The sequence below is a fragment of the Lonchura striata genome, chromosome 16 (genome assembly GCF_050655825.1).
Source record: "Lonchura striata isolate lonStrDom1 chromosome 16, ASM5065582v1, whole genome shotgun sequence".
Classification (NCBI taxonomy): domain Eukaryota; kingdom Metazoa; phylum Chordata; class Aves; order Passeriformes; family Estrildidae; genus Lonchura; species Lonchura striata.
The window spans coordinates 1,414,274-1,425,640 of NC_140718.1; the positions used below are offsets into that span (position 1 = coordinate 1,414,274).

The 11,367-nt window shown below is 46.8% G+C and overlaps 1 protein-coding gene across 1 annotated transcript; it reads right to left on the reverse strand.

Moving 5' to 3' along the window:
- Nucleotides 1-7,836: 7,836 nt before the first annotated feature.
- On the reverse strand, nucleotides 7,837-9,528 carry LOC146765901 (uncharacterized). Its single transcript, XM_085593514.1, has one exon. It carries the CDS (start codon nucleotides 9,388-9,390, stop codon nucleotides 7,972-7,974), a length of 1,419 nt encoding a protein of 472 aa, XP_085449640.1. The 5' UTR covers nucleotides 9,391-9,528; the 3' UTR covers nucleotides 7,837-7,971.
- Between the last annotated feature and the right edge of the window lie 1,839 nt (nucleotides 9,529-11,367).

The window sequence follows — 11,367 nt, forward strand, 5'->3', positions numbered from 1 at the left end:
GGTTTGTTTGGTCACAGGATTTGGGGTGTTTGACCCCCCCAGGTTTGTGGTCAGGGTCGAGATCGGAGCCATTCCCTGGAAACAGCAGTGGGATCGGGAACAGGATCAGGAGTAGTATCGGGAAGAAGAGACACCCTGACCCAATAACGGTCCCTGACCCTGAGGAGAGACCTCACCTCAATCCCAGAATGGAACAATCCCAGACTCCTCCCCATTCCCAGACCCTGCCCCACTTACAAATCTTTCTCCACGCCTAGACCCCTCCCCAATTCCACACCCTTCCCCACTCCCAGGCCCTTCCCCACTCCCAGACCCTTCCCTCAATCCCAGCCCGCCCCAGTCCAGATCGGACCCATCCCCAGCCCCTCCTTCATTCCCGGACCAGACCCTTCAATCCCTTTTTGGGGCGGCTCCTGCCGCTTCCAGCCCATTTTTGGGGCTTCCAAGCGGCTCCGGGGACCCTCCCCATTTTGGGGGTGTTGGGGTGGCCCCAAGGCTGCCCCGGGGGCCGAGGGGGGATGGAAACCCCCAAACCCGGGGGGCTCCTGGGGGTCCCCAGTTCCTCCCGTCCCCGCCCCGAAGCAGATCCTGGTCAATCAGAGAGCCAGTTGCCTGGCTAAAACTCAGTGTACTGGCCCCGCCTGGTGATTTTCAGCCAATCAGCGCCCGGGATGGCTCTGACTCTCCACTTACCAGGCTGAGCCCAGAGCCTCTCACAGCACTAGCCAATCAGAAACTGCGTGGGGCCAATTTCAGTCAATCAGAGCATTTGTCGGTGATGAGTCATCAGTTGCCAGGCGGATCTGCAGTGCCCAGTGTCCCGGGGAGCAGAATTTGAGGAGGGGGGAGGTGACCCTGGAGATGGGGATGGGGATGGGGTGTGCAGGGGCAGCTGGGGCTGCACTGGTGGTGTTGGGAGCTCCCCCAGCCACGGGGCGAGCGGGGAGCACAGTGAGAAGGGAGATGGGGGCCCCAAAATAAATGAAATGGGTGTCTGGACCCCCAAATGGAGCTCTGAGGGGCTTGGAACCCCCAAAACCAAACATGGGGGATGTGATTGGGGAGTGTGGGAATGATGGAGAAGGACTGGAAGAGTGGGGGGAGAGTGGGGGATGGGACTGTTATAAACGAGCACAATAGGCTGTTAAATCCAATTAAAAGGATTTATTAATAGCAGAAAGCAAAAGCAAACCAGCGCGCGCTGGGCGGCAGTTGGTTCAACTACCGCGCCTAGCTCCCCGTTTCCCCCCCACTTATTGGGTTGTCTCTTCCGGGTGTGTGACGCTCTGGTGACGCTCCAGTGTCTCTTCTGCGCAGGCGCACCCTGTTGTTAGGTGGTCGTTCTCTGCCTCTTGATGGCGCCAGTGGTCTTCTTTAAGGCTGTCTCTGCGACCTGGAAATTCCCTCAAAAACAAGAAATGTTATCTCGAGGCACGTTTACATGTTTTGCCAAGTCTGTAACGGAACTATCCTTGAAACATATCTATTTGCTTAGGTGTTTGGGTGTCTAGTAGCAGCCTTTTCAAAACAGTTCTAACTCCCTAAAAACTTCGTAACGAAGTCAACCTTGAAAGATAGTCACTGGAATGCATGACATAGACACTGGAATGCATGAGATAGACACTGGAATGCCTGACAAGATGAGAACATGTTCAGACAAGTACAGGCTCTAATTAAAACTCTATTCTGTGAATATGAGAGACTCTATATGAACAAAAAGGCCTTATTTTCCTAACAATATCCCCCCTTTTTATTTTAACCTTCTTTTTGTTCATTAAAGCGTTCTAACTCTTTCTTGCTTAACTCTAAATACTCTTCAGTCTCTACTTCGCTAAGTGGCTCATACTTTGGCTTTACTATCATTAAATGTGCAGCTTCTAACCTATTTTTCACTAGGGTAATAAGTTTGCTAAGGATACATGGTCCAAAAGTAAGTATTAGAATTAGTAAAATTACTGGTCCCGCAAGGGTGGATAATAGAGTGGTCAGCCAGGGAGAATATGTAAACCAGGATTCATACCAACTTTTCTGGGATTCTCTTTCTCTTTTTCGTTGTTCTATTTGTTTGCGTAACTCAGCCATCGTGTCTTTTACAATACCTGTGTGGTCTACATAAGCGCAACATTCTTCTTGTAAAGCAACACATAGTCCCCCTTGCTGTAAGAACAACAAATCTAATCCCCTTCGGTTTTGGAGGACTACCTCAGAAAGGGATTTTACTGATTTAACTAGTTCACTTATGGCTTTATCTATTCTACTTAGATCTTCATCTACAGATGTGCGCAGAGCTTTCATACCTTGGGTTTGACTTACTAGGGAAGCGACCCCTGTTCCGACTCCCGCTCCCCCTATGCTGAGCAAGATTGCTACCGTTAGTGCTGTAAGTGGTTCTCTCTTAACTAAGTAGTGTTCAGGGGTTTGTTGATGTTCTAACACGTATTCTTTTGGGTGGTATACGATTCTGGGGATTATTAGAACTTGAATGCAGAAGTCTGAATTATTAAAGGCTTTTACCGATAGGCAGGGTGTAACTCCAAGTTGTTGACATACCCATTTAGTATTGACTGCTGGCATAAGCCAATCAAAAGGTTTGTCTGTTCTGTTAATGCTTATTGTTGTGTTGCAGAGGTGTCGCATATCTGCAGGAATTTTTCCTACGCATCTTCCTTGCCCACTAACTTGGGACAAGGTAATGCCTGGAACATTATCTCCTTCTTTTTTCCAGAGACACTCCTTTGGATTTGTACCATTTATTTCCCTTGCTTCGGATGTAATCCCAATAGCTTCATAAAAGGGTGGATTTATCATATAGCAAAGCCAACATCCTTTAGTTAGGTTAGGATGGGTATGATTTAGAACCCCAAAAGTAGCTTGCATGATTTTCCATAAAGTTGTATACCTCTGCACTAATAACTGAGGTTCTTGATTACCTTTGTCTATAACATTATCTCTGGCTTTATTACTTTCTTTTAAGTCATTGCTTATTATTGGATTTGGGCCTATAGGGCTAGGGTCGTGCGGTGCTACTTCTTTTTTTATTTGAATCAGATTTCCCGGATCATGTCCTTCTATCCAATGCCTAACCCCCCATGTTTTGCCTATTAACCACCCAGAATCGCTTGGTTGAGTGATATTTAGGTAAAGAAAGGTGCAGTTCCCAAGTAAGTTTTTCCCAGTCCAAGGCCACTCTCGTGGTCGTTTACATCCTACTGGTCCATGTCCTACCTTTAAGTATTTATCTAATCCCCCACCCGGAGCCCACGCTGATGCTATTGTTTCACAGCCCCAATAGGCACAGTAATAATGTTTGGGGTAATTACAGTATTGCTTCCCTGGGTTTGAAGCAGGGCACATATAGAAGCTTGTTAAGTTTAACAGTCGCCCGCATTTTAAATTTCGAGTTAAATCACAGATTCCAACTTTGAAGCTCGGTGCTCCAGGTCCCGTTATTGTTTGTAAAATATGACGGGTATCGTGATCTTCCCATCTGCTTAAGGTCCATTTAAAGGGTTCATGTGAGTTAGCTGTAGCACTCTGAAGGGGAAACCATACAAACATAAAAACCCATAGGATTGAGTGATACGCACTGCAGGGGAGGATGTTACTTATCATGCTCAGTTTTACATTCCCATTTTCCCTCATTCCGTTGTCACCACTCTCATACTCATGATGATTTACGTTCTCTTTCAAGGTTTGGGAGGGCCCCTCATCCCCACTATCTACCTCTCTGTCTCGCCTGTCAACTTGGTTGCTACAAGTTACAGGGCAAGCCATCTTCCCGACAGCAGAGATATTCTTCAGGGGTGGGATCGTTCCCTCTCTCCCACTTTGATCTCCGGGAGATCCAATTTTTTGTATTCAACTGTGGAGTGTCGCACCTGAGTTTTTTAACTAATTTGCGACACTTAACCTGGACTATATCCGTGAGAAACGGACCCAGGGGCTCGTTGGAATGGTAACAGTGGAATTCAGGGTTGATTCCCTTTACGAAAACCTCCCACCACTCAGGGGATCCTTTAGTCAATTCCCGAGTGGCAACCTTGTAATTTAGTACTTCAGATGTCAATTTGCGCTGCTCCAGCCAGCAGCGTTGACATACACTTTTTGGAGCTCTCCCCTTTCTGCAGTGAGCCCACCACAATCCTTTACAGATTTTGCAGGAAAAACAGGCAAAAGGGTAACAACGACAATCTAACCAACTGCACCTTACTCTAATACTTTGATGTTCAGCGTGGCCCTCCCCTTCCCAAGGTCTCTGTTCTTTTTCAAGTCGGATGAACCGATAGAAGGGCTGCTGGGCTGAATCCTCTAGACGTTTACAGTATCCTGGAGGTTTTGTTTCTCCAACTAGTTGTACTTGCAGTTCCCAGTTATCTCCAACCCAAATGTCTTTAGAGCTGATAGAGCTCATGAAAATTATTTGTAAGTTCTCTTTACTGTTAGCTTTAAATCCCCCGGCTTCCCGTCAATTTTCCAGCTCGCTTCTTTGGAAGCTGTATGAAATCGAGTTGGATCCACTGGCCCCTTTATTCTGCTAGCATGAGTCCATCCCTTCTCTGCTGTACGGACTGCGGAGTCAGTGGTGATTAAAACCAGGTATGGTCCGTCCCACTTTGGGGTGATCGAATCTTCCTTCCAGCTCCGGATGAGGACCCAGTCGCCGGGTTGTACCTGGTGTAACACAAGATCTAGGGGTGGTCTTTGGGCCCACATCCCTTTTTCCCATAACTGTTTTTTATATTTCATTAAAATGGTTAAGTATTTATTAATACTTTGATCAGTAATATTAGGATTGGTTTGAACTTTTTCTAGGGAATAGGGCATCCCATATAGCATTTCAAATGGGGATAGTCCTACATCAGCTCGTGGCTGAGTTCGAACATTTAATAATGCCAACGGCAAACATTTTACCCAGGATAATTTAGTTTCTAGTGTTAATTTGGTGAGTTGTTTCTTAATTTCCCCATTCATTCTTTCTACCCTTCCCGAACTCTGTGGATGCCAGGGAGTATGTTGTTCCCATTTTGTGCCCAGAGCTTCTGCTAGCATCTGTGTTATTTTTGAAGTGAAATGGGGGCCTTTATCAGAGTCTATCGTTTCTGGGACCCCATATCTAGGTATTATTTCTTCCAGCAAGGCTTTTGTTACCGTCCGAGCTGTTTCTCTGGCAGTGGGGATTGCTTCTACATAATGTGTTAAATGGTCCACTATAACCAGAAGATATTTTAGTCTCCCTATCTTGGGGAGCTCAGTAAAGTCTACTTGTAAATTTGAAAAGGGCCTCTTTGCCACTGGCCTCCCACCCAGGGGTAGCTTCCTTAGGTTTCTTCTGTTTACTCGTAGACAGGTTGGACAGCTTCTAGTAATCCCTTTCGCTAAGTCATGTAGGCCCACTGTCATATAATGGGTGGCAAAGTGATCCACCAGTCCTTGAGCGCCCCAGTGTGTTCTCTGGTGTAATTTACTAAGCATCCGCTGGGCTATGGCTCTAGGTAAAACCTCCCTCCCATCCTTTAACAGCCATTTCCCTGATTCCTCTTTTATTCCCAATTTTGTAAGCTTCTCTTGTTCTTCCCTTGTAAATATAAGCTTATCCTGGGTAGTAGACCCAGGGTTCTTTGGGGTATCTACAAGGTCCTTCCTAATTCCCTCACTTAAGGTTAATGTCTTGATAATTGCAGCTTTCTTTGCCTCATAGTCTGCCGCATTGTTACCCCTACTCCGGTAATCCATTCCCCGTTGATGCCCTTTTAAATGGACCACTGCTATCCTAGTAGGGCCTCTCAAGGCCCTCAGGAGGGCTATTATTAGTTTCTGATGGATTAAGTCCTTTCCCTGTGAATTTACGAGGCCTCTCTCTTCCCATAATTTTCCAAAAGTGTGCACCACCCCGTATCCATATTTAGAATCTGTATAGATGGTCCCCTCTTTTCCTTTTAATAGTTCCAAGGCTCTTAGGATAGCGTATATCTCGCAGGCTTGGGCTGACCATGTTTTGTCTAGGGGTCCAGATTCGATTACTTTTAAATCAGCCCCCCCCACTATGGCATATCCTGATCTCCTTTGCCCCTCAACTACTCTGGATGACCCATCAACAAACAATTTTTCTCCAGTCTCTAATTCTTCTTCCTCCAGGTCAGGTCTAATTTTGGTTTGTTCTTCTATAGTAATTACACAGTCATGTATTAGTGATTCAGTTTCGGGCTCTCCGAAGAGGAAGGAGGCTGGATTTTGTAATGAGGTGGTTTCTAAAGTGAAATTAGGGGTTTCTAATAGAATCCCTTCATATTTTAGGAGCCTGGCATCAGAGATCCATTTGTCTGCTTTTTGTTGCATTACACTCCGTATGTTATGTGGAGTTAATACCTTCAGAGTGGCATTAAAGGTGATCTTCCTTGCTTCTTCTACTAACTCCGCACAGCCTGCAATTATTTGTAAACAGCCCGGCCATCCCCTGCTTACAGGGTCTAAGATTTTAGACAGATATGCAATAGGTTTCTTTTTCCCCGCCCAGTCCTGGGTAAGTACTCCATAAGTTACTCCATCTGCGATATTAACAAATAAAAAGAAGGGCCTCTTTAAATCTGGGAGGCTTAGGACTGGAGCATGGACCAGAGTTTCTTTTAATTCTTGGAATTTAGATTTTTCCTCCTCTGTCCACTTGAGGTGCCCGTCTTGGGTAAGTTTTTGATACAAAAATCTTGCCTTCCCACTATAGTTCTCAATCCACTGCCTACAATATCCTGTAAGTCCTAATACCTGACGAATTTGCCGTTTACTTTGCGGTAGGGGCAGAGATAGGATTGCTTGTACTCTATCTGGATCAATTCTCTTTTCTCCCTTTTTCAAATAATGTCCCAGGTACCTAACTTCTTCTTCTACAAATTGTAGTTTTGCTTTAGAGACTTTTAATCCTTTTAGTCCCAGGAAATTCAATAGTTTAATACTTTCCTTCCGGACTTTGTCTTCTTCTTTACCTGCTATTAACAAATCATCCACATACTGAACTAGCTTTACCTCTGGGTCTGTTTTATAGTCTTGCAAAATTTGTTCCAGGGCTTGCCCGAATAAATTAGGTGATTCCGTAAAGCCTTGTGGAAGTACCGCCCACCTGAGTTGCTGTCGCCTCCCCGTGTCAGGGTCCTCCCATTCAAAGGCAAAATAATCTCGGCTGGATTCGTCCAGAGGGCAAGCCCAAAAGGCATCCTTCAGGTCTATTACACTATACCACTCATTTTCAGGTCCCAGTTTGCTTAAAAGAGTATAGGGATTCGCCACTACTGGGAATCGGGCCACGGTTCGCTTATTAATTTCCCTAAGGTCGTGCACCAGCCGATAGGATCCGTCTGCCTTTTTTACCGGGAGTATAGGGGTGTTAAAAGGCGACATGCAAGGCTCTAGCAGTCCTTGGTTTAACAGCCTTTCAACCTCAGGTTTTAACCCTCTCCTCCCTTCTAGTGAAATTGGATACTGTTTTATTCTTACCGGGATTTCAGGATTTCTGATTTTCACTGTAAATGGGGTTATATTTAATTTGCCCACAGTCCCTGGATTATACCACACTTCGGGGTTTATTTTCTCTTCATCTTCTAAACGGAGGGAACAAAGTCTGATCTTTAATTCCTTCTCTACCACTTCAATTTGAACTCCCAATTCAACAATCAGGTCTCTCCCTAACAAATTGTAATCCGCTTCAGGAACTAATAGGAAGTCACCCAACCCCACTTTAGTTCCCGATTCCACCACCACCCCTTTGATAATTTGTACTTCAAAAGGTTCCCCCTTAGCTCCTATTACCGTGGCTGTCTGTTTTGACAAATTACAGCCCTGAGGCAGAAATTGAATAGTAGATCTTTCTGCCCCTGTATCGACCAGGAAATCTATTTCCTGGCCTTGGGGACCCACCTTCAATTTTATCAAGGGCTCTTTCTGATGTTTCTTGGTCCCCATAAAATAGAGCCCCTGACTCCCCTATTCGATTTTGAACTCCTCCTCGTCCCTTAGCCTCCTCCTGCACTCCCTCTTGAAATGCCCCTTCTTACCGCAATAATAGCATACCCTTTCTCCTACCTTTCCCTTGTCACCCCCCCCTTTCCGAGTAACTCTCTTTTGTTCTTCCTCTACCCGCCTGCTTTCCCTCACTGCAGCAACCATCATTTTCACCTGTCTTTTCTGACTTTCATCCTCTCTGCGGACATAAACCTTCTGCGCCTCTCGCAATAATTCTGCTAAATCCCTGTCCTGCCAATCATCCATTTTCTGTATCTTTCTCCTGATATCATCCCAAGATTTCGAGACAAACTGGACTTTGAGAATTGCCTGTCCCATTGGGTTATTCGGGTCTAATCCCGAGTACAGCTGGAAACTTTTCCTTAACCTCTCTAACCATTCAGTGGGGGTTTCATCCTTCTTTTGTCGGTCGTTAAATGCTTTATTTATATTCTGGCCCCTAGGAACGGACTCTCTTATGCCATCAATTAATATGGTCCGAAAGTCCCGCATGTTAGCTCTATGAGCCTCATCCTGGTTATCCCAGTTAGGATTCTGCAGAGGCCATTTGGTATCGGCCCGCTGCTGGGCATGTGCGGGTTGGGCATCCCAGGCTCGCATTCCAGCAACTCTTATCATGTTCCTTTCCTCGGCCGTGAATAAAATGTTAAGTATAGCTTGTAATTCCTCCCAGGTGTATATATTAGGACCTAGGAATTGATCCACCCGCTCTGCCACGCCCAAGGGGTCTTCTAGCAAATTTCCCATCTCCTTCTTAAAGTCTCTAACATCCCCCGAACTTAAGGGCACCGAAATAAATCCAATCCCCGGCTCTGGTCCCCCCATCGGCATTTCCCTTAAGGGAAATAGTTTGCCTTGCGTCTTACTTCGGGTAAGAGGACCACGCGAGCCTGAGGGTTGATCAGAGTCTGAGTCTGATTCTTCCTCATCCGATTGTGGAGGAGGAGGGGGTGCATTTGGTGCAGGGGGAATGTAGGGCGGGGGTGCAATGATTACTTCTTCCGCTCGCCCCTTCTTTTTCTTTCTCCCTGAAGCCTCCGAGAGTTTAAACACGAGCACCTCCGGCTTTTCTATCCAGACTTGGGCATAGGCACTCTCCTCAAGGTTAGAAGGTTGCTTAGCGTGTACCCAACCATTCAACAGTTGCTTTACCCAGTCCTCTGAGGATCCAAAGACGGGCCAAAACACTCCTTTAGAAATCTCTTGTCCTCCCCATACTTCTATGCAATAGTGTATCATCTTTGCCTTATCCTTTCCAGGTGCCCCTGGAAAGTGCTCCCAATTTGTTAGCATAAACCCTAAGGGACTCTCCTTAGGAATTGGGGGAAGTTTTACCCCCACCGGGGAGGGGGATTTATCCTTGCTTCCCCCCTGCCCCATGTCCTCCGGAGTACCTTCAGTCACTCACGACAGCACAATCGCTTCCCCTGGTTCGTGGCCCAGGCCCTCGCGGGCTCTGGAAAACGCACTACTGAGGGTCCACACTCGCTTGGAGAATCCGGCTGCCAGTCCTCCTCTCACACACACACACACTCGCCGTACTCCGGGATCCCGAACCCCGCCCGAACGGATCCCCTTTATACTCACGCGTCCTGCGTCTTCTCTTCGTCCGGACTTTGTGCACAAAAATTACGGGGTACCCTGGGCCCGCTTCCCTTTCTTTGCTTTCGCTCTCTAGGCTTTTAGGTTCGTCGGTCGGGATGAGGGTAAAAACCCCGGTCTGAGTCCGCTCAAGGGAGCGGAATCGTGGCGCCCCTCTCAGAGAGAGGTTCCCCAGATCCCGATCCGAGTCACGGCACCAAATTGTTATAAACGAGCACAATAGGCTGTTAAATCCAATTAAAAGGATTTATTAATAGCAGAAAGCAAAAGCAAACCAGCGCGCGCTGGGCGGCAGTTGGTTCAACTACCGCGCCTAGCTCCCCGTTTCCCCCCCACTTATTGGGTTGTCTCTTCCGGGTGTGTGACGCTCTGGTGACGCTCCAGTGTCTCTTCTGCGCAGGCGCACCCTGTTGTTAGGTGGTCGTTCTCTGCCTCTTGATGGCGCCAGTGGTCTTCTTTAAGGCTGTCTCTGCGACCTGGAAATTCCCTCAAAAACAAGAAATGTTATCTCGAGGCACGTTTACATGTTTTGCCAAGTCTGTAACGGAACTATCCTTGAAACATATCTATTTGCTTAGGTGTTTGGGTGTCTAGTAGCAGCCTTTTCAAAACAGTTCTAACTCCCTAAAAACTTCGTAACGAAGTCAACCTTGAAAGATAGTCACTGGAATGCATGACATAGACACTGGAATGCATGAGATAGACACTGGAATGCCTGACAAGATGAGAACATGTTCAGACAAGTACAGGCTCTAATTAAAACTCTATTCTGTGAATATGAGAGACTCTATATGAACAAAAAGGCCTTATTTTCCTAACAGGACCCCCTAAAATGAGCTGGGAAGCAGCTGTAGTCTGGGGGAATGCCGCGGAAGGGGAGGAGAGGAGAGGAGAGGGAAAAGTGGAGTGGGACTGCGGGGAAGCTGGACTCAAGGATGGTTTGGATGGATGGAAACGAGAGATCTCTGGAGGCTGCTCTTAGAATATATGGTTTATTAGAGAGGGTGAAAGGCCCTGCTTGGGGTGGCCACACGTGACACGTGGCAGGCCCTAGGGCATGGGGGAAGGGAGAGGCAAGGGGTAGAGGGAGATAAGAGAGGATCCCAAGAGGATGTTCCAGGAGAGGTTGGAAGTTTCCAAGAGGGTGGAAGTTCCAAGAAAGCATCTGGCTCCTCGGGGACCCCTTATCAGGGGGCTTCAAGGTGGGCTGGAACAAGACTTAGGCCAATGGGGTCACAGACACCTGATGTTTCAGGGGAGGGTTACAGGTGTGGGATGACCCATACATTTTGGGGGGTAAGATAGAACAGTCCATTTGACCTTTGAATCTATCTGTAAGTAAAGGGCATTGTTCAACCAGAAAGGGGGATTGTCTTCATCCTGGCTGCACTATTGTTTTCTGGTTGTTCAGTAACTAAGGTTTGGTATCTCAAAACTTGTTACCATCTCAATCTCTGTATTTTATAAATCTTTTGCCAGGCAATCATATTTCTAAGGCTTTCTTGTTCATCTTCCCCAACATCTCCCCCGTTCTGATGAACAACTAAGATATTAGATGTAGAAAATTGCTGCCTCTCCAGGACGGTGTAGATGAATTGAGGCAAGAGATCTCTGAAGTTTGCTCTTGGAGAATGAGGTTTATTGGGGATGCAGAAAGGTCCTGCCTCATGCTCCCAGGCGCAGCTTGAGAGGGTGGGGGAGGGGAGAGACAAAAGGATGCTCAAGGAGAGGGGAAGTTCTAAGAGAGGGGAGGAA